This window comes from Galleria mellonella, unplaced genomic scaffold (assembly GCF_026898425.1).
Source record: "Galleria mellonella isolate WM207_F2 unplaced genomic scaffold, CSIRO_AGI_GalMel_v1 utg139, whole genome shotgun sequence".
NCBI classification, from domain to species: domain Eukaryota; kingdom Metazoa; phylum Arthropoda; class Insecta; order Lepidoptera; family Pyralidae; genus Galleria; species Galleria mellonella.
The window spans coordinates 264,057-287,548 of NW_026441995.1; the positions used below are offsets into that span (position 1 = coordinate 264,057).

The following is a 23,492-nucleotide window of genomic DNA, read 5'->3' on the forward strand; positions in this document are numbered from 1 at the left end:
TAGCGAAATATAATTGGTTAATATTAACCCTTCTTTACATGATTTTTTTATTGGTGAAATAAATCAAGGTGATATAATTCATGTTCAAAATTCAAGGTAAAATTGTTAAAAAAACAAAATTTGACAGCTATGTTTTTTTTTTTCTGCAATGGACATTAAAAAGGTATCCAGACACGATTTACTTAAAGTGAAGTTGTTCTTTTATATAATTTTTGGGCATTTTCTTTTTTATACAATTTAGAACCATGGACATAACAGAGAATACTTTTTCGCCCATGATACCCCCATGCGTTGCCATGCCTGAGGACACAAGTGTTATTCCTTTTTTTTTTTTTTTTTTTTTTTTTTTTTTTTTTTTTTTTTACAACACAGGGGGCAAACGAGCATGCGGCTCACCTGATGGTAAGTGACTACCGCCGCCCATGATCACCCACAACACCAGCGGCATTGCAGGTGTGCTGCCGGCCTTTTAAAAAGGAATATACTCTTTTCTTGAAGGTTATGTTGTCGTATCGGTTCGGAAATACTGCTGCTGGAAGTTGATTCCAAAGAATGGTTGTGCGTGGAAGAAAGTGCCTTGAAAAACGCACGGTGGAAGACCGCCACTCGTCCAGATGATTGGGATGAAACTTTAGTTTGTGGCGGGTTGTACGGTGGTGAAAATCAGCAGCAGGTATCAATCCGAACAATTCCTCAGAACACTCCCCATGATAAATTCGGTAGAAGATGCACAGAGATGCAACATCTCTGCGCAGTTTCAGTGGATCAAGTCGGACAGTAAGGCGTTGACTATCGATAATTCGAGTCGCCCGACTCTGAATGCGGTCTAACGGAAGGAGTTGGTACTGTGGCGCTCCTGCCCACAGGTGAGAACAGTATTCCATATGCGGCCTGACTTGGGCTTTATATAATTTCAGGCGGTGTTCTGGCATGAAATATCGTCTCACCCTATTGAGCACTCCTAACTTTTTTGAAGCTATCTTAGCCTTCTCCTCCAGATGACCGCAAAACTGGACGTCGCAAGATATATCAACGCCCAGAATTCCTAGACTCGACTTTTTATCAAGGGAAGTGCCCTGAAAGTGAGGAGATACGACAAACGGCGTCTTTTTTGCGGTAAACGCGCAGACTTGTGTCTTTTTGGGGTTAAATTGGACAAGATTTTGTTCACCCCAGATCGAAACTTGATGGAGTGAAGTTTCGATTTCAGACACAAGTCTATTCCGGCACTCATCGGTATGTGCCCGCGAGATCTTTGCATGACCGGTATATAATGTATCTCCTGTTTGTCGTCTGCATAGCAATGAATATTACTTATCTGTAACATATCATTGATATGCAGAAGAAACAGAGTCGGAGATAGTACACAGCCTTGCGGGACACCAGCATTCAAAGGTTTTAAATCAGAGCATGCTCCGTCGACTACGACCTTAATGCTACGTTCCTTGAGAAAACTGGCGACCCAAATGCACAGTCTCGCAGGCAACCCAAATGAAGGTAGCTTTGAAAGCAGCGCTCTATGCCACACCCGATCAAAGGCCTTCGCGATATCCAGACTAACTGCTAAGGCCTCTCCCTTACTCTCGATTGCCACTGCCCATCGGTGTGTTAAGTAAGCTAAAAGATCACCGGCCGAACGTCCCTGTCGAAAGCCGTACTGGCGATCACAGATCAGCCGGTGCTCTTCTAGGTACCGGAGCAGTTGACGGTTAATGATGGATTCCATAACCTTCGAGAATAAGGAAGTGATAGCTATGGGCCTATAGTTAGCTGGATCTGAGCGATCTCCCTTTTTAGGGATCGGATGCACCAGAGCAGTCTTCCAAAACTTTGGGACTATGCCCGAAGCTAAGCCGAAAAAGACGCGTAAGAACCGGAGCCAACTCTGGTGCGCACGTTGGAGGAATACCATTCGACTTATGGATTTCGAGGGAGAAAAGTGCTCTACGCACTGAGCTATGCGTGAATTTAATGTCAGGCATAGAGCTCCTACAAACGTGATGGTCGGTGATGATTTCTCCCCGTCATCCAATGTCGAGTTTGACGCAAAGATGGATCCAAGAAGATCGGCCTTTTCCTTAGCGTTCTGGGCCAACGAGTCATCCTCCCTGCGCAATGGTGGAAAAGATGACTTACAGAAATTCCCTTGTGCAGCTTTGGCAAGAGACCAAGCTCGAGTTCCAGAGGGCAAACTAGCCAATCTCTTGCCAATTCTACTAATAACTTCGCTGTGGCTATTTTGAAAGACCTAGAGGCAGAGTTATACTTCTTTTAAGAGCACTGGTGTTAGGATCTCGCGACGCCACACCTTTAGCCCAGGCTAGGAAACTCCTGTTTCAGACGAGATGCTGTTCTACAAGAGGCTCCATACCAGGGCTGGGATTTCCCGCCGACGGGCACCACAGAGTTAGAATAAATAATTCCATTCCCTGAAGCACCACATCAGCAATGGAATCGGCAATGGCGTCGGGATCATCCAGTGTGAAGCAAACCTGCCTTCCATGGGTAAGATGCGAAAAAATCCGCATCTCATCCCAGTCTGCTGACCTGTAGTGCCAAACACGACGTCTACCCGTGGAACGTGGTGGAATCGGACTCATGAGAGGCACCTCGCTCCGCACCAGACTGTGATCCGACGATCCAAGCGGAGCTTCGACGGAAATCACATAGTTGTCTGGGTGGGTGGTCAGCAGAAGGTCCAACAGTGAAGGTGAATGGTCCAACACATCAGGTATTCGCGTAGGCGAGGAAACAAGCTGCGTCAGACCATAAGCCAAAGCAAAGTCATGAACAGATCTTCCCGCATAGTCGGTTGTACGTGAACCAAGCCATTCGGTATGGTAGGCATTAAAATCGCCAAGAATCACGACTTCAGCGGAAGGAATCTGTTCGAGCAGGGAATCTGTAGCCATTTGGACGTGCTCAATGAGTTGGTCGGTTTCGATGTTACCGCTGTGGGACCTGTATAGGCATGCATAGACTCGAGGATGGTCATTGCAGTCTACGCGCAGCCATAAAATAGACAGGTCCGTACCTTCAAGAGTTCCAAGGCGGCGACAGCAGATATCCTCTCTGACATACGCGCATACACCGGCACGCGAAACAAAACAATGTTCAAGTTTATAGCCCGGGTACGTCAGGTATGAAGTTTCGTTTGGAGAGGATATCTGTGTCTCCGTTAGAAAGAGCAATGCCGGCCGCGCCGTTTCTAGGTGGTGGTGGACAGCGTTTAGGTTAGAGTGTAATCCCCTGATATTGCAGAAGCTCACATTGAGCGAAGGGGATGCCGTAGAAATCTTGCTCCGTTTGCCCTTGGTTCCAAAGAGCGGAATTTTGCCCCCCCCAGAATACGCAGGGCAGCCCGAGCGTGGTTGCTCGAGAGAGGATTCTCCAGCAACATGGTTACTGGTACCTCCCTGGGGTATGTTATTTTTTTTTTTTAATTCCACTGCCATGGTTGCGTGTTGTAAGATAGGGGGACGGGGTTGGGGAAAGGATTTTAGGAATAGGAAAGGGATGGGTATGGGATGGGTATGGGATGGGCCTCGGACTCCTCACTCACCATACGGAATGTGATCGCACTGAAAGTGCAACCACTTAGCGTCGGTATTCTGTGAGGGTGTGGTACTTCCCCGGTCGAGCCGGCCCATTCATGCTGCAATATCTTATGGTATTACAGCGTGGCTCTACCACCTAACCACCTACGTGGCTATTCCTCCATACACAGTAAATTTCTTTTAAACACAGCCATGCAAACACAACTGCTTATTACCCAAGCAATCGACTTTTGTACAAAGTCTCCCTCTGGCATTCAATGTTATGATGGAAATTTCTACCATTATGCAAAGAAGGGTTAAGTAACGCAGTAAAGAGGCGTACACAGGCATCTACTGCGTACTCAATTCCATAGTACTGTCTCAATTTAATGAATTATTAATCGCACACCTTAAGCAATTTAATTTTAAAATTGAAACTTGGAACTACCATTTTCATATCATAATTTAACTTTGATCATAGTGAAAAGTCGCTGCGGCTTCACTTGAATGGATTCGTACACGACCGAGTTGAGGCCGTCTTCGCTGATGTGCTGCTTGTTCTCTGACATAATGCGTTGTCGCTCGCTGTTCTTCGGCTCCGGGTGGTGGACCAGCATTGTATATTCTGACATATCTCGGGGAAACCTGGAAATTAAACTATTTAAGTATTTGCAGATTTTGTCACAACGAGAAAGAAATGTCGCGGCATTTAATTTTTTTTTTTAATACAACTTAGAATGGTAAACAAGCTGACGGCCCACCTGATGGAAAGTGGTTACCGTCGCCTATAGACATGAGCAGTACCATGGACATAACAGAGTATACTGTTTCGCCCATGATACCCCCCATGCGTTGTCATTCCTGAGGATTCAGGTGTTATTCCTCTGTACCCTGTAAATTTACGCCATATCCCACCCTTCAAACCGAAATACGGTCATGCAAACACAACTGTTTTACGGTTGAAACACGAATGGGACAGAGGTACCCAAGCAATCGACTTTTGTACAAAGTCTCCCTCTGGTAATAAATTATACAAATAATAATTTTGTGGTTTATTACATTTTAATGAACCGCTCAGCTTCTTTGGTTATTTTTTTAAATAATAAGACACAGTCCATCCATCCTTTGTTACAAACTTTCGCATTTACAATATTAATAAGATAATAGTAAAGTTATTGTAAAATATTAATAATATTACTGATGTATTACACTTCTTGCTGTGTGGTCCCGGCATAGAATAGGCCACCCCTTCCTTTCCCGTGAGTGTCGTAAGAGATGACTAAGGTAGGGCAAGGTATGGGCAGCAGCGTCCCTCTTAAAACGTCCACAAAACCTAACTGCAATTGCCAATCCGCCTGCCAAGCGTGGCAACTACTGGCAAAACCCCTCAAGAGGGAGGCTTATGTTCAGCAGTGGACAGTTAAAGGCTGATATGCTAATGATTACATTTCTTACCTCAGAATACTTAATTTCCTCGAGGCTATTCTATCGGCTAAATCGTCATCTTCTCCTCCCCAGCCATGAAACCGGTTGGAGAATCCATTGACCAGTAGATACTGTTCAGAGCGCATTGCCAGTACTCCACCAACTAATGTGTCGTAAGTGAGTACAAATCTGAATTTGTCAATACTGGCACTCATGTGGCGAGGCTCCTTCATACACACGTACAGGTTGGATTCATCCAACGGCAGCAAGTCCACATCATGCAGGATGAGACATGGAAACTTGTCCGCTATAGCGTATTTAGCTCCGATGTTGTATAGCATGCCCTTATTCCATGGCTTTTCATCTTCCTGTTCTATCAGGTATATCCTGAAAACTTACACAGTGCACATTTCAAATATACAATACTGTGAACACTGTATATAAGCGACCTCTCTATAAGCAACATTCTTTATATTTTATTTATTCTACTCAGCTTAGTAAAAGAAATAAGTAAAAATATATTTCCAGATGGTATTTTTATACTCTTTTTTCCCCTATAAGCAACTTTCCCCAATAAGAAACTTTTTTATTGAAATTGGTTCAAATGAGTTGCTTACATAGAGTGTTCACTATATTAGATAAAATTAATTGCTAACGTTTGTAAAATTACTGTTATAACTTAGCATAGAGCCAGGAGATAGACTTTATTTTTTTTTATTGTTAGGGAGACGAACAAGCAGATGGTTTGCCTGATGGACAGTGGCTACTGTCACCCATGAACACTTGCAACATGAGAGGAGTTTTAATTGTTTGAAAGTATATTTCATAAATAAAAAAAAAAAAAAACAATAATTTTAATGATGAAAAAACAACATAATTTGTTTTAAAAAACAAACCACTGAACCAATTTTTATGCAATTTCAATAGGTGTTACCATTTCATCTCAATGTATATTTAAAATAAAATTAAGAATTTTTCAAATGATGAAGTTTTCAGGTAACAAACAAACAAAAAAAAAATACAATTCAACTGAGAATTTTTGGTGGACACCTTTTGGTAGGTCCCATGGGGTCTCACAGGGATATAAAAAATATTTAAATACAGTTATTTGCTTAAATAAATAAATGAATTACAATTGTCTTAGTAGAAACTATGAAAAAATAGAGGAATTATTAGTAATATCTAATGGCTCCATGCCCAGGAATATACTGTATCAGGTTGACTTCCATGCGGTCCTCCATGGAGACTACCATGATTAATTTCTGATGAATTCATCATTATGATCCAACTGACCTGACTTGTTATAAAAAGCCAGCATAATAAATAAATGTTTCTACCTAGGTAGGTAGAAACATCAATAAGGTCATTAGAAATCATAGTTGTGATTTAATTTTCAACCGACTTTAAAAAGAATGTCCTTATTTGTTTATGTTTGTTACATCATAACTCTGTCAGTAGTAAATTAACTTAGAAAGTTTCTGAAAGTATATACTTACAGATTGATCCTATAGAAATTGATTAAGTAGTTTAGTTTTAAAATCAAAATAATTGGTTTTAATAATAAAATTAGTTTATTCATCTCCACAAATTACAATGTACAGATTATTTCCTTTATACAAAATAAAAGTATCGTAATTTGTGGGAGATCTGGAGCCTAAACTAAGTCGTAACTTGTATCTTAGACACCAGGTTTTGCCACAACTAAAGTGATTTTTTTTTGTGTATTATATTCTTATTTATTTAGTAAAAGTTTTTAAACTTACTTATAGTGTATATTCTGTTTCCTCAGCCAGTTGTGCATGTATGGAAGAAATATGTCCAATTGACTTTGTCTATTTCTATATGTGACCAATATTGCTACACTGAATAGTGGATTGCACTCCTCTGGGGCATAGCTACCATTCATGATGCCTTTCGGAGAGAAATCATCATACTTTCTAGGAATATCCCAACTGTGATGGGATTTCTTACTCTGTAATATATTGATGTAAGTACAGTCTGGTTTAGATTGCTTTGACGCTAGAAATGGAGTGACTCCGGTGAAAAGTTTGTCAACCAGCTCCGTCCGGGGTGTGTGCGGGTAGTTATATTTGCCGCATGTTATAAAAAATTGTATTACAGTTATGAGACATAGTATGACTATGATGCATGAGCTCACACGTATTTGCAGGATTCTATTTCTTAATGAAGATTTCGCCATTTGTGTTGAATGATTACACAACTGTAACAATGCATGTAATATTACCATCAATTATTTATAATTTTGATTCGAAACAAACTATAAAGAGATGCAAAAGCGACGAAAAGTGTGGGCGATGTGGGCCACCACCTACGGGTTTGCAGTTAGAGGGACCTATATACAAGAGTTTTTTCCAGTTTACTATAATCATGAATGTAGTAAGATGATGCTAAGCAAGAATAGCGTTCGAAACACTATGTGGTTTGGAAAGCAATTAATAATTAGGATTTCCTTCGTAAAAAAAGGAAGTATTCATAAGGAATATCTTAATGTAAAGCCGGTACAGTACAACAGCTGTTGATGACGGACTGGCAGTTTATCTATGCATATATTTTAATCACTATTACATTTAGAATTGTTTTTATTCATTGATTAAATAATTACTTAATTAAGGAACAACAACAGTTTGAGGATTTCTTGTTTACATTTTAAAGCTAGTTGAAAATTTATTGAAAAACAAACTCACTTGGTGAAATCAGTTCTTAAAAACTGCGTACCTATGTTTAATGCTGTTACAATACATTTGTTGAATGTATTTATAAGAATCGATGTGCGGAAATATTCATTAATCATTAGTAAACAATTTTGATAATAACAAAAAATAGAAAGACTATGTAACTAATAAAACAACAGTTTATGTGTCTATCGAAATCTTTGTCTAACTGACAGCCTAATTTTTTTTTTTTTTTTTTTTTTTTCTTCTTTTGTGGCGTTCACCCCGATATTAGGGTATTTTGCCAAGAACAAAACGGGGAAACGATAATAGTAATAAAAATACCTAACACAAACGAATTTAGAAAGGATAAGGATTAGGTCTAGGATATTTATAGGATATGAAGGATATACTTGTACATATGAGAATATACTTATAAATATATAGGAAAAGCAATTGATGCAACTATAAATGTATTCATGTAATATAACTAAATCTTAATATTGTTATCATATATATATGAAGATAGTATTTTATAGATAATAGGATCATTGGAAGAAAGTAGAGTAAGAATAGAAGTTGGGAATGGAACACGGATGGATCGGAGATGATTAAAAAGGGAGGTATGGTCAAATTTAGAACATGAGAAGAATATATGATTCAAGTCCGCCACTTCAGCACCGCAATTACACGACGAACTTTGTACAATACCAAGCTTGTATAAATGAGAAGGTGTGCATACGTGACCTAGACGCATACGAGTTATAATAGTTGTTGCGGTCTTTCCAAGCTTAAATTTACAAAACCATGGTTTGAAAGGAATATCGGGTTGTATAAGGCGATAAAATCTTCCTTTTATTGTACTTGTTTTTTCCCAATATTCCTTCCAGGCATACCTTAAATATATTTTTGGGAGACAAGCTAGGTCACTACAGTAATTATGATACGGATACATATCACCACAAGTTACAGCCTCTCTTGCAATAAGGTCAGCTTTGTCATTGCCGCTAATACCACTGTGTCCTGGTAACCAGGCAAAAGAAACGGAATACCCTCTCAACATGCAAAGATAAAGACTTTGTCTTATGTCACAAATAATGGGATAAACTGGTTTTGATTTAAACGGATATTTGGCTAGAGCTTGCAAAGAGCTCATAGAGTCAGTGAAAACTATTGCCTTATGTAATTTCATTAAAAGTATATATTCTACAGCTTTTAAAATACCATAACATTCCCCGGTAAAAACTGAAGATTCCGGTGGAAGTTTAATTTTTTGAACGATATTAAATTGTGAATGAAACACACCCACACCTACACAACCGCTATTGTCTGGTTTTGATGCATCAGTAAAGATGTAGTGCCATTCATTCCATTCAATGTCAGTTATAAACATAAATTTGGCATTCAATTCTGAATCATTTTTTGATAACCCAAAATCATATTTAATATTAGGAGATAAAACTAAAGATTGATATGAGCATTTATAAATGGGAAAACAGGACGATGTAAAAGTGGGAGATTCTATGGATTTATATTTTTCATAACTTTGTATTAAACATGGAGGTTTTTTATGTTTCCAATAAGATGAAGACGAAATAAAGATATATAGTTGAGATAACTTTTGAATAAGCGGATGATCAGATAATTGTAAACAACGAAAAAAGAAGCGATCAGATAAATATTGCCTTCTTAAAACTAAAGGTGGATCACCGACTTCGAGCTGTAAAGCATTGATTGGACTTGATTTCATTGCTCCAGAGATAATCCTCAAGGCCTTTGATTGAATTAAATCCAATTTCTTAAAAGCAAATGAACTTCCTGGAGCTAACAAAAAAGTTCCATAATCAATGACACTCCTTATAAGACCATTATAAGCAAGTTTTAGTGAAACGGGATGTGCTCCCCACCAAACTCCAGCAAGGCACCTAAGAATGTTGAGGTTACGCTCACATTTCGTGGAAATATAATTACAGTGGGACAAACCTGTTAATTTATTATCTAGCACGATACCTAAAAATTTAATTTCAGTCTTTATAGGAATATATGAGTTATCATAAAGCACCTTAATTTGTTGCGGTGATCTCATTCTTGAAAACAAAACTACACTACTCTTGGTTACAGAAAGATTAAGACCATTTGCATCTAACCACGTTTTTAACAAATCTAATGAATCAGATAATTTGGCAGAAGCAGATTCTATGGACTTCGCAATAAAATATAATAAGAGATCATCAGCATATTGTAAAATTTTGACGGATTTATCAAGGAATGATTCTAGATCGTATGTGTATATGTTGAATAAAATTGGACTGAGAACAGATCCTTGTGGAAGGCCTTTCCATACTGTTCTAGATAATTTGGTATCTTCATCTAGATCCATATGTATTGTTCTTTCTGATAAAATATTAATAATGAAATTAGAAAGCATTACCGGTACATTTAAAGCTTGTAATTTAGTTTTTAAAATAGAAATTATTACATTATCATAGGCAGAATTTATATCTAAAAAGGCTGAGAGGATTGACAAATTTTGTGAGAAAGCTATATGAATATCTGAAATAAGAATGCTCACATTATCTAAGGTGCTCTTACCTTTCCTAAAACCAAACTGGTTCGGGGATAGTAAGTTATTACTTTCTAAAAACCATTCTAGACGGTTCTTCACTAAATGTTCAGCTAGCTTTAGTAAGACAGAGGAAAGTGCAACAGGACGGTATGAAGATGGTTCAGAAGGTGGTTTATGAGGCTTTAGAAATGGTATAATAATCTGAGACTTCCATGAAGTAGGTATATTTCCCGAAATAATTATGGAATTAATTATATTTAAAAAGTAAATTAATGTCGCATCGCTAGCATTTTTAAAAAAGGAATACGGTATACCGTCTCTCCCGGTGCAGAGTCTTTAATACAAGCTAGAACACCTTTAAGTTCTACAAGAGTAAAAGGAGACTCAAGTTCGGATAATTCGTCAGAGACGGATAGAGAAATATTGTAAAGGCATTCCGGCACATAACTAGGAGCAAGGCGATCTAAAAATTTATTCGCTAAAGTTAAATCGAGTGCAGAACGTGATGTATGATCACTAAAGGCAGATCTGAATCTTTTAATATTATTCCAAACGACTGATGAATTAACTTCTGGACAGATAGAAGAACAAAATCTTCTCCAACCTTCCAATTTCTTTTTTTTCAGTAGTTTTTGAGTAGAACGTGAAACTGCGGTGTAAATTTCAAAATTTTCTGATGTCATGTAATTATTATAATTTTTTTCAGCCTCTTTACGATTTTTAATTGCTTCCGTACAATCTTTGTCCCACCAAGGTGGGGAGGGAATTTTCCCTGAAGCACTATTTTTAACAGGAAATAATAAATCAGCAACCTCCTTCATATTAATTATCAAGTCATTACAACATTGATGTTCATTTCCATGATAAACAATAGGTAACTCCGATATTTTATTATCTAAATATTGTTTGTAAATATTCCAGTCTACATTTGATAAATTATATTTAAGTCGAGGACCACTCTTTCGACTTGAGGGAATGGAAATTGGAAAAGAAAGAATGAGGGGAAAGTGATCGCTTCCGAAGGTAGAGGAATGAGGATACCACGACAGTGAAGAAGCTAAATCAGAAGAACATATTGAAATATTAGGAGCACTAAACCCTTCATTCGGTGCAATTCTACGTGTCGGTACATCTGAGTTAATAATACATAAGTTGTAAGTGTCAATTATCGTCAGGAGTTTTCCACCATAAAAATTAGAAGTAGAACTGCCCCACGATTGGTGCTGAGCATTAAAATCGCCCATTACGAGAAAAGGTTTAGGTAAAATTGAAAATAATTGTTCTAGTTGTGAATATATTTGGCATGTAGGATCAGGAATATATAAAGTAACAAAACAGATACCATTTATAATTATAGCAGCTGCATTAATGCCGCTATATACAGGAAGCGAAAAAGAAGAAAAAAGAAGGGAGTTTTTGACCAATATGGCAACACCGCCATATCCGTCAGCTCTATCATCACGGAGACTTGTAAAGCCTGAAATCCTAAAAGGATATCCTGGCTTTAACCAAGTCTCTTGTAGAGCTATTATAAAAGGATTATATTTATTAATCAAATAAAATAAGTCTGATTTCTTATTTGTTATGCTACGACAGTGACAGCCTAATTGATAAATGATAATCTGTGTGATTGATTGTCACAATCAAAACGTCAGTCAAACCACAGAGTCAAATTATCAGGCGTGATAGCGGTCTCCATAAGGTGGGGTTCCTATCATCATTTTGGCCATCATTCGTCCACTGCTGGACATAGTTCTCCCCCATAGACCGCTATACGCAATGGTCCTGAACCACCTGCATACATTGACTTCCTGCAATGCATTTGAGGTCGTCACTCCATCTAGTAGGATTCGTTCTACACTGTATACCTATGCAATGCAAAATATAGAAGTGTTTTCTTGTTGCTCTGGTATTAGCTTATTGGCTCTCCGCGAGCTAGTATTTAACTTACACGTTATTTTATTAATGAAACTAATACGTTATAATACATTCCTGAAATTAACTTATTACTTATTGTCAATAATGGAGATTACGGGCGCCATTGCTAGCAATATACCCAACCCGGTCGACCTCCACGTGGTTCCCCCTGGAAACCATCTTGCTAAGTTCCAAGTGTATTCGTCATGATGGGCTAACTGACCTGACCTTTCACCCTCACCTATCATCCCTCACTGGTGCCCCGCTAGTATATACCGATAGCGCAGGCGTGGTTATTATTCCATTATCATCCATTAAAAAAAACTTATTACTTAAGGGCAAAAAGGATTGTTAGCTATAAGACCCTATTACTAGCAATATACTGGGTACAGAGGAATAACACCAGAGTCCTCAGGAATGGCAACGCATAGGGGGTATCATGGGCGAAACAGTATACTCTGTTATGTCCATGCTACTGCTCATGTCTATAGGCGACGGTTACCACTTTCCATCAGGTGGACCGTCAGCTTGTTTGCCATTCTAAGTTGTATAAAAAAAATCATATCAGGTCCACCAGCAAGCGGTTCCCACAGAAAACCATTATGGTAATTTCTTGTGATGATTTATCATCACAATGGATCAACTAACTTGCATTCATCCTTACTTATCATCTTTCACTGGTGCCCAATCAATGTAAATCCTTGTTCTTAGGTGTATACCGATAGCGTAGGCGGGGTTGAATAAATAAAAATCCTTCAAAGAATGGTACAGTTTATAAAGATTAACAATATGTACACAATCAAAATGAATTAGATAAAGAGGCAACAATGGATTATTATTCCATTTTCAACTATAAAAAAATCTTATTTTATTATTTTTTATCCTGATGACTGTAATGCACAGATAAAAAATTTTTATGCAACTTACAATGGCAAATCACCTGATGGAAAGTGATAACCGTCGGCCATGATACCCTACATGTGTTGCCATTTTTACGAATTAAGGTGTATGCTGTTGTGCCCTATAATTTCACTGCCACATCCACCCTTGAATCACAGCCATGCAAACATATCTATACATATAAATAAAATTGGAGTATCTGTTTGTAATATTGAAATAACCGTTTTTTTACTACACATATATATACTGTACATACACCAAAATAACATTTTTACAATTTTTGTCTGTTTGTTTCGGCTAATCTCTGAAATGGCTGGACTGATTTGACGGGTCTTTTATTGGCTGGTAGCTGATGTAATAAGAAGTAACTTAGGCTACGTTTATTTTAGAAAAATAAAGTAATGTTGCAATGTCCAAGTACTGTCCAGTAACGCGCGCAGCTCACGCGCATTCCACCGTTCGTCTTCTAGTAGTAGTAGTCGTATTCCGTCAGCTAGTTTGTTATATTTTCTTAGTTACTTATTTAGTATATTATAAAATCATTCATATTTGTTGTTAGTCTTTAGTTAGTTTAAATATATTACCTCGTCACTATCAATATCGTCGTATCAACATATCCCGTAACATTGTATTTTGGGTTCAGTCATTTACTTAGTTATAGTTATGATCTAGTTTCCGTTCTCCAACGGAAATATCATGCCAATGAACAATGCAACCCTTATCACTGAGCTGACCTACAAACATTATTGCAACTAAATAAAACTAGAGCACTGGGCTCCCACAGTTTAGTAAAATATTCCATTACTAGTGGTAATTAAAGTATTTATTTAATGATACCTACTTATATTCTAGAAATATCTACGATACGATACGAAACCTCTATTGTTATTTCGTCTACGTAATTAATAACAATCCATAAATAAATTGTGCAAACAAGTGGCTTGTAAAAAAATATACTATAAATTTTATTACTTTTAATCCAGAATTATGAAAAATCGGAGAATAAACTGAGTTGGTATATGAATATATAAAATAAATGAGTAAACACATTATGTTTATACATCTTTATCACTGGCAAAATATCTACCGGTCGAGTTTCGATTACAAACGATATTGACGCGCGTACAAACAAAAATCTATTTGATTTGAACTTAGTTTGTTTAATAAATATTTACATATTTTATATCAGCGATAACAAAGCCTAAACGCGCAAAAACCTTGACACGTATCCTATTTTCTAAAGTACATTATTAGAAGTTTATATTCTAGCATTCCGGCATATCAATTTAGTTGTTTATGCTTCACGCTTCGCACGTTCGTATTGCCCGCCATTATTGTCGCTGTCAAAATAAAATGTCAGATCAGTGACAATTAATCGTAAATAAATCTAACTTAGTTTAGTTCTTTCTGTAAATAAGTGCATAATTTATATATTGCAAATTAAAATCGATTGCTGTACAATTTGTGTATGTAGTCTTAGTTTAAAGTGAATTGAAAATGAAAGTGAAGTCTATTTGGAAGGAAGATGAACTAACCTGCAAACCGCTCGATACATACAGTGAAATATTATTATTTTTAGAAAGTCCTCCTTCGTGGAGATCTTTATGTAAAGAATTACAGTTACATAGTAAAAAAATAATAAAGAATATTGAGATAAACAAACAAGCTGCAGTAATCCTTGATAACCCACATATATTTTGTCATTTCGATCCGGATACGGATGATATAGACCGGCACAATGAATCTAATTTACCCAAGACGTTGGTATGCCATGATATGGCTAACGGATATCACGATGATAGGTAAAGTATTCACATATTGGACATAATAACTACAATAAATAGCACTTAGTTATTATGCTGTCCAAACGATATCTTAAGATTGAAGATAGAAATACACCTGTAACGATAGTAGCTTAATCTATGGACGGCTGTAACTGTTTTTATTTCGTTTTTAATGTATTCACGGCACTGGGTTATAGTTCTTTTAATGATAAGTAACACGAATAGATATTTATTTTACTTGTGTTTTTAGATAAATTTGGTACAATTTTATGCTAAAAACCATCATAATTTTTTGGGAACACACTTTAATCTTAGGTTTCGGGTCAGTCTTTTTTTACGATTAAAAGGTTTTACCTTTTTCGTAACTTTCTCGCTAATATTTTTTAATTAGTTGTACTCGTAATAGACACGGGGAAATATTGTATTTTTTACAGCAATGATACGCATTTCAACAAATCTGTCCATTTTGATAGATTCTTGTAGAGACACATAGATTTATTTATTTATTATATATATTTTTTTTATTTACGTATCGGCGACTTCTCTATTGTTGCTAGGGTCTCTGGATTACTGTGATTTGTTTTAATATTTAATTTTTTCACTATCCTTCTTCCTTCGTTCTATCCATCGTCCTTACATGCTTCTTCGAATAAACATCTGATTATCCTTAACCTATGTAAGGTCTGCTGTAATAATCAAATAATAATAAATCAAACAAGCTCACCTAATGGAATGTTGTAACCGTCGCCTGTAGACACGTAAAAGTACTATTGACATTATAAAATACATTGTATTGCCCCTCGTGTGCTACCAATTCTGAAGACTAAGGCCTTATGTTTTCGTGTTCCGTAATATGTCTGTCGTATCGCACTTGCAGCATTATCGACGGTACGGGCCAGCACGACGCGTACACGTTCTACAACTGGTCGGGTATCGACATCTTCTGCTACTTCAGTCACCACCTCATCACGATACCGCCACTCGGCTGGATTAATGTGGGCCACGCGCACGGCGTCAAAGTTATTGGTTATTCCCAATTATTTATTATGTCATCATCATTCTCATCATTTCAGCATATATCCGTCCATTTAGTATTCAATCCTTACTAATATTATAAATATGAAAGTGTGTCTGTTTGTTACGCGGCTTGTTTGTTTATTGCCTCTGGGCTTAAGCAATCGTTATCAAATTTTATATACAGGTATTATACAAGACAAAGAAGGACGAAAAGTAGCCTAACTTTTTATTCCGGTCAAAATATGTACATATCCCGGTCACGCGGACGAAGTCGCGAGTAGAAGTTAGTTTTTTATATGTTGCAACTTGCAGTTAATTTTACAAGATGAATACTATTGATTAATTTTCATTGTTTACCGTTCTGGCTGAGTAATAATTGCATGAGACAGATAAAGTATGTTTTTACCGTGAAGCAGCTGTGTTTGCATGGCTGTGTTTCGGTTTGAAGGGTGGGTTATGGCGTGAATTTACAGGGTACAGAGTAATAACACCTGAGTCCTCAGGAATGGCAACGCATGGGTATCATGGGCGAAACAGTATATTCTGTTATGTCCATGGTACTGCTCATGTCTATTGGCGACGGTTACCACTTTCCATCAGGTGGGCCGTAAGATTGTTTGCCATTCTAAGTTGCATAAAAAAAGGAAACACTAGTGTCATGTTGTATAGGGAGGTCAAAGATATGGCATGAGGTAGAGCTGGTATGAAAAAAAAAGACTGTTTTGGCGCTTTGCGCAGATTTCTTTTGCAGGTAAATTAAAAAAAAAAAAAGATGTTCTGTGTAGTGCACTCAAATTCTGATTAAAGGTTATTGGTTACACGATATCGTGCTGGTCTGCCACTGATTACTGGAATAAGCGATATGGCGTAACTATTTTCAGGTACGGTCATAACAGAATGGGGGAACGGCATTGCGTTCTGGGACAAAATGTTGGAGTCAGAAGCTCAGTATCAGGATTTCGCAAGCGCCCTCGTGGCCATCGCAAAAACGCTGAAGTTCGATGGGTGGCTACTGAACGTTGAAAATAAGGTATTCTTATGTCTAATAGTTTTTTAAACAACAGAGTCTCTGACCCAATTTGGGTATACAGTACAATACAGCTACGATCCTGATTTTTCAAGCTTCCAACGACGGGACAAGACTATTGTTTCTACAGAATGATAAAAACTTTAGGATATACCAGTGAAATTGAACATTTTTTTCCAATAAAAAACATGTTTCGAAAAGCAACAAAAAATTTAGTCCCACATGCTGACTTGATAGATGGGTGTGCTGTATTGTTATGGAAGGTTCAACACATTTTCACTGGTTTTCGGCTCTTGTTCCTTAGGGAAAATGTTAATTTCACAAGTGGAACACTAAAAGGATGTTGATGGTATAATGCCATAAGTCTTAGGAATTACAAAGCATAAGAGCTCGATAATCGACGGTTACAATTTTTTATCAAGTAGGTGACTTTTGTATTGATGTTAACCATTCGTATGATGTGCGTGTAGGTGACGAAACCCGCGATGCTGCTGAAGTTCGTGCGCTACCTGCACAAGATGCTGCACCAGGAGCTGCCGGCGCCGGTGCTCATCTGGTACGACAGCGTCACCATAGACGGACACCTCAACTGGCAGAACGGGCTCAACCACAAAAATAAGTCAGTCACTCCCTATTTCTAGCTGTCACTCAGCGCATATATTCCCTTCGCCTAGATTCTAAAGCCCTTAGTGGATAGCCTCATCGAACAAGTAGTTTTTAGATTTCCTTTTGTTACTGATATTACTTTGTTTAATATTCTTTCTCTTGTTGGTTGACGACATTGGTTGCAAGCAAACGTAAAATATATAGCATATGTAATAGCTGGTTGATGCTGACGATTTTTGTAAAATAAAACCAATGGATGTCCTTATTTCTAAAGATGATCTGTTAATAAATCATTACTGCACAGCCTACGGACACTAGCAACAACGTGACGATCTGTTATGCCTACCTCTAAAGTAAAAGGAGATGTAATAATAGTACTCAAGCAAAATGTGTATATTTCAATTTTGCAGAGATTTCTTTGACGCCTGCGACGGATTCTTCACCAACTACTCGTGGACGGAGGCGGACGTAGCGTCGAGTGCGAAGGTGGCCGGTGATCGCCTCACCGACCTCTACATCGGCATTGATGTGTGGGGCAGGAACTTCTACGGAGGCGGCCAGTTTAATATACGGGAGGTAACTAATCATGTTCCTTTCTTTCTTTACTGTCTTCGGTGCATCTAGCGAAGACTTGCACAGTAGGAACTTTGTGGATGCAGGTTGCTTAGAAAACTAAGGAAGGAAGGAAGGGCATTAAATTTTTAATGTCCATTCAATTTTGAATGTCGAACTAGTTGAGAGGTCAGTTACTGGAAAGCGGTAATTGACAAAAGGGTTACCAAGTAAAAATGTGGGTACTCCTAAATCAATTTTAATTGTATTAATTATTTTGTTCAGGCAGTGGAAGTAGCCTACAGCCATGGGTGTTCCTTGGCCATTTTCGCGCCTGCCTGGACCCACGAGGCGATGAGTCAAGACAAGACTGGCTACAACGCTGTCGCAGTGGCCGACGATTTGGACGCTTACGATCAGTTCCTGTTGAGGGACCGCGCGCTGTGGGGCAGTATATGGCCCTTCTTAAATACTAGGCTACCTTGCACGCTGCCCTTTCAGACTTCCTTCTGCAGAGGACAAGGAAAGAAAAGAAGATTATATGGAGAGGTATTTTATCAAATGGTTGTGTTATTTTTTACATTTTTTTAAATGAATCATAAATATGCTTGTTTTGTAACTCATTCTAATAAAAGATTGCTAATCTTTGAAAGACTAGTAGGAATCAGCTTTTAAAATTTGTAGATTATTTTTGCATTTAATATACGAAACTGATGGGTTTATTTCTTTACTCAAGCGCGTCGATAAATCTCACAGGATGATTTGCTCCTTCCTACAGGTTTTATGTCCTGTACCATGGTACAACTTGCGACATATGCAGTACCAGCCCAACGCAAATCACGGCCCACACGGCTACCTCCTTTCTACATTGGACAACATCATGACTGTCTCCCAAAAATGTATCGTTAGAGACCCAAAAGGAATCATAAAATATCGGGAATCATTCCTCACCAGCAGACAAGAGTTACACTCTTTAAAAAGTAAAGAAAGTGGAACCGAGGTTAAATGGTCAACTACTAACGAAGTGAATGCACAAGTCGAAGATAATGTTATAGACGACTCTGATGATGAAACGAGTACCGTTAAAAAGAAAATGAAGCGTACTTTTCAAAATTTATTCAAGAAATCAGAAAAGAAAACTGAAATTGGCGGGGAAAAGGAAGACGCAGCGGTAACGGATGAGAGAGATGTTGATCAGGAGTCGGGTCCGAGCACATCGACTGGACAGTCAATGGTGCAAATGCCCGTGAATTTAAGACAGGCGCAAGCGCAGGTGAAGACGCGGTATGCACTAGCTTGCGTCCCCGATGAGCTGGAGTGCCTTGAAGTGTGCTTGGAAGACAGTTTTATTGGAGGTTCTTGTTTAAAAGTAAATCCTTCCGATAAGTTGTCACCCGAGCACAGAATGACTAGGATCTTCCATTGCGATTTCCAATGCAAGGACACGTTAATCGTTTGCGTGGTGACAAAAACATTGACCGAGAATGAGGAGCAGTTCTTAAACATTAAACTGCATGCAAGGAATGCGACGGGCGAGGATTTGAAGGTGGTGCTGGTGGGGCGCGACTTACCGGCGCAGCAGCAAGTTATCTCCGCCGTCAACCAGACCACGTCGGGTACTCTGAGCGTGTACCCGTTGAATGTAACGAGCAGCGAGTTTAGGGAATTACAGAAGTACCTGCTGTTCAAGGAGCCAGGTTTCTATATTTCGGTGGAAAATTCTTATGGGTGGAGAATAAGGTGAGTATTGGCACAGATAATATAATGCTATAGTTATGCTATAGTATTTTAGGTAATTGGAAATATATAAATATAAAATAATGCTTTTTTTTTAATTCTTCTGAAAATAGCAAGTAAGGTGGTGACTCACGTGATGGAAGGTAGTAACCGTTGAATATTGACATGACATGAATAGTATTCGTTGGATTTAGTATCTACGTTTTTGTCTTTGATTTAAGAAGTTTAATTTACATTAACAATTTGTGGTATAACACCTATCTGCCATCATAGGTTGGTTGGTGTTGTGGGTGATCATGGGCGGTGGTAGTCACTTACCATCAAGTGAGCCGCATACTCGTGTTGTAAAAACAAAAACATGTGTCACGATTACATTAACAGTAAATGATCTACATTTATTCTGTGTTTTAATATTGTTATTACAGCACAATTTAGTCTCAACTTTTCATCTATGTTACTGCTTAATTAGACACGCGGTTCGAATTGTCAGTCTCTACACTAGACGCCCGAACTAGAAAGCTTCAAGTCATCTTTCAACGACATTTGAACATCGACCATCTCTGGACCAGTATCTATTACCAAAACGTCTTTATCTGCGTACAATCTTTTCCTTATGTAAACCGTTTACTTGCAAAACATACGTGAGCTGTAGCAATTCTTAAGTTTTATTTTGTCTGGACCAAAATTTACGCTGAGGATTTTCTTTCGTTGAATTTCAAAGTCTAAGCAGACGAGAGAAACATAAATGGAAACTTTGTCTATGGACAAAATGGCAACTCCGCGTGTAGTGGTTGACAATTTCGAAATTTGTCGATTGTGATGGTCAGGTACTACGAGGTGCAGGTGGCGGGGCTGCAGGTGTCGTCGGTGAACTGCCGCACCGGCATGGAGAGGGGAGGCGTCCTGCTCGGCTACTTTGGTCTCTGTCAGCGCTCGCAAGTGAGTCTTGTGCCTTACATGCTACTTCAAAAAGAACTATATTTTGAACTCGCCGGCATTTTAAATGTTATCTTTACTAATAATAAATGGGAAAGGAAGTTTGTTTGTTGTCTTAGCGTCTTAACGGCTAAACCAATTATATATGATTTTTGGTATACACGTACCTACTATATGGGATGAAAAAGATATGAGCTATTTTTTATTCCGGACAATGAATTTATCCTGGTCTCGTGAATAAAGTTCCAGGTAAGTAAAGGGAGACTTTGTACAAAAGTCGTTTGCGTAGGTACCTCTGTCCCGTTCGTGTTTCAACCGTAAAGCAGTTGTGTTTGCATGGCTGTGTTTCGGTTTGAAGGGTGGGATATGGCGTGAATTTACTGGGTACAGAGGAATAACACCTGAGTCCTCAGAAATGGCAACGCATGGGGGGGTATCATGGGCGAAACAGTATACTCTGTTATGTCCATGGTACTGCTCATGTCTATAGGCGACGGTTACTACTTTCCATCAGGTGGGCCGTCGGCTTGTTTGCCATTCTGAGTTGTATAAAAAAAAAGAAGCCAGTCGACCAATAAAATGTGGCCTGAAAGGTAGATTTAATGCTACCGGCATTCTTTACCAGACTACCCTTAGGATGTTTGAATTTTCCATGAGTATATTACTCTGTATTTTCGCTAGCTCTACACTTATTTTGACGATACTTTTTGCAAATTCACCAGGTTTACTTTTGTAAAATTTTACCATATTAAGATTGTGTTGTATTAATTTTTTTTTTACATTAAATTAAGTATTTTTCTTAAAAGCAAATATGTATATTACCTACGGCTTCCGTTATGTGAAAGGTTCATCTAAGATGAAGACGCCGTATGGAAAAAATTTATTCAGATTTTTTAGCTTAAAGTCTTGTTCCAATTACCATAGAGAAATAATTAAAAAAATCATGCTTTAAAGTAAATTGATTCTATTATTTGTTTCGACTTCACAAAAATGTAAACAAAAGAACAATTGCTCTGACACTACTCCTCCCCATTCTTATTCATAAAAACGTTATATACTTATTAGCTATTGATATGTTTTGTCTTTTTCTTTTGTATTGAATTTCCAATTTGAAAGAATGTGACAAAATATTCTAACAGTTAAAATAGGTTTGTTGGAGCTTTTTATTTATGAACAAGGGGATAAGTTTGTTGGTGAAAAATAACCCCATAATACATTTTTTGTTTTAATTTGTTACTAATTATATCAGGTAAGTGTTCCTGTAGTAATTTCAACAAAAGAAAAGATAAATACCAAGACTATAGAAATATTTTTGTTCCAGAACCCAGAACAATGAGACAAACCCTGTTGCACCTTCTTAACATGATGACGGAAGAAATTGAAAACATACCTATTGTGACTAAACACTTTATTGTACAGGGTGTCAAACTGGATATGTGACAATGTCCCATGTCACCATTGCTACACTCAGCACCTAATAGCAAGATGCACGTGACAGATCGTTGAATTAGGGAAAAGTATTTACATGTACTTAGATATTCAACAAAATAATTGATCGTGGGACTTTAAATCTATGATTAAAACTTCAATTTGATATCACAGAGAAATAATGTATTTTTTTCATAAAGTATTTATTTATTGGAACCATAAAATATTTTTTACAAATTACAAAAGTAGGTTAGTAAATATTTATAAATATTTACTAACCTGGACCAAGGACGTGTGAAATAATTTTTTAATAGATTTATGTCCAAATTGTTATTTTAAATTTACGTTTTGATGGCCCATGGTACTTTTGCGTAATGATCAAATTAAAATATTAGTTTACGAGATAGATTTCGAAAAATCGAGTCCATTCATAATAAAATACTTTTTTAAGAGTCTTTATAACGAAACATTGGTGTGGATGACGCTGGTCAATTCGCCCATCGTCACGAACTCCACAAGTATTATCTATGATGGTTTACATGGGGCATTGCTAGTAATATAACCTGATAGGGACTACCTATTTACCAGATTTACTAGAGGGAGACTGTACAAAAATCGATTGCTTTGGTACTTCTGTCGTGAAGCAGTTGTGTTTGCATGGCTGTGTTTCGGTTTGAAGGATGGGATATTGCAGTGAATTTACAGGGTACAGAGGAATAACACCTGAGTCCTCAGGAATGGCAACGCATGGGGGGTATCATGGGCGAAACAGTATACTCTGTTATGTCCATGGTACTGCTCATGTTTATAGGCGACGGTTACCACTTTACATTAGGTGGACCGTCAGCTTGTTTGCCATTCTAAATTGTATATAAAAAAAAAAAAATTAACAGCTTATTAATAAAAACGAAATGGTCATAAACGTTCATTGCCTTTTTTATATTAAAAAATGTATAAATAAATTAACTATATTATATGGTATTGTACAAAATATTTAATGTATTTACACTATTATAAGTTCTGCTAAAATAAACATAAAATATTTAAATCTTTATGCCTTTTTTTTTATACCCTACGTTTGTAGTTTGTTTTTGTTAGAACATGAGAAATTATGAATTTGATTTTTAATTTTAAAATAGCTATTCCTAGATTATATAGACAGAGTTTTTTTTTGGTGGATGAAAATGGCATTGTAACCCCGCCTGCGCTAACGGGATACGCTGGCGGAGCACCAGTGAAGGGTGATAGGTGAGAATGAAAACAGGCCAGTTAGCCCATCATGATGAATTCATCAGGAATTAACCATGATAGTTTCCAGGGGGAACCGCGAGGAGGTCGACCTGGTTGGGTATATTGCTAGCAATGGGATTCTCAGTCTCCATTACTAAC

At 37.6% G+C, this 23,492-nt stretch overlaps 3 protein-coding genes across 5 annotated transcripts; 1 reads left to right on the plus strand and 2 right to left on the minus strand.

The window, feature by feature from the left end:
* Positions 1-3,775: 3,775 nt before the first annotated feature.
* LOC113514034 (beta-1,4-N-acetylgalactosaminyltransferase bre-4-like) lies at positions 3,776-7,861 on the minus strand. Of its 2 annotated transcripts, none has more exons than XM_052903343.1 (4): positions 7,698-7,861; positions 6,725-7,182; positions 4,992-5,348; positions 3,776-4,181 (listed from the first exon to the last, which is right to left on the minus strand). In XM_052903343.1, the coding sequence occupies exons 2-4, from the start codon at positions 7,159-7,161 to the stop codon at positions 3,995-3,997; spliced, it is 981 nt and encodes a 326-aa protein (XP_052759303.1). In that variant the 5' UTR covers positions 7,162-7,182; positions 7,698-7,861; the 3' UTR covers positions 3,776-3,994. The 2 variants fall into 2 exon arrangements, with proteins under 2 accessions (XP_052759303.1, XP_052759302.1); XM_052903342.1 differs by having other exon boundaries at positions 7,667-7,861.
* A 30-nt stretch (positions 7,862-7,891) lies between these two features.
* LOC128202569 (uncharacterized) lies at positions 7,892-9,592 on the minus strand. Its single transcript, XM_052903344.1, has 2 exons — positions 8,530-9,592; positions 7,892-8,423 (listed from the first exon to the last, which is right to left on the minus strand). Exons 1-2 carry the CDS (start codon positions 9,381-9,383, stop codon positions 8,396-8,398), a joined length of 882 nt encoding a protein of 293 aa, XP_052759304.1. The 5' UTR covers positions 9,384-9,592; the 3' UTR covers positions 7,892-8,395.
* Positions 9,593-14,312: 4,720 nt separating this feature from the next.
* Positions 14,313-23,147, plus strand: LOC113514033 (uncharacterized). Of its 2 annotated transcripts, none has more exons than XM_052903324.1 (9): positions 14,313-14,371; positions 15,678-15,826; positions 16,699-16,847; positions 17,315-17,463; positions 17,861-18,026; positions 18,288-18,551; positions 18,781-19,742; positions 20,567-20,678; positions 21,997-23,147. In XM_052903324.1, the coding sequence occupies exons 1-9, from the start codon at positions 14,313-14,315 to the stop codon at positions 22,009-22,011; spliced, it is 2,025 nt and encodes a 674-aa protein (XP_052759284.1). In that variant the 3' UTR covers positions 22,012-23,147. The 2 variants fall into 2 exon arrangements, with proteins under 2 accessions (XP_052759284.1, XP_026753817.2); XM_026898016.3 differs by having other exon boundaries at positions 14,360-14,818.
* Positions 23,148-23,492: the final 345 nt, after the last annotated feature.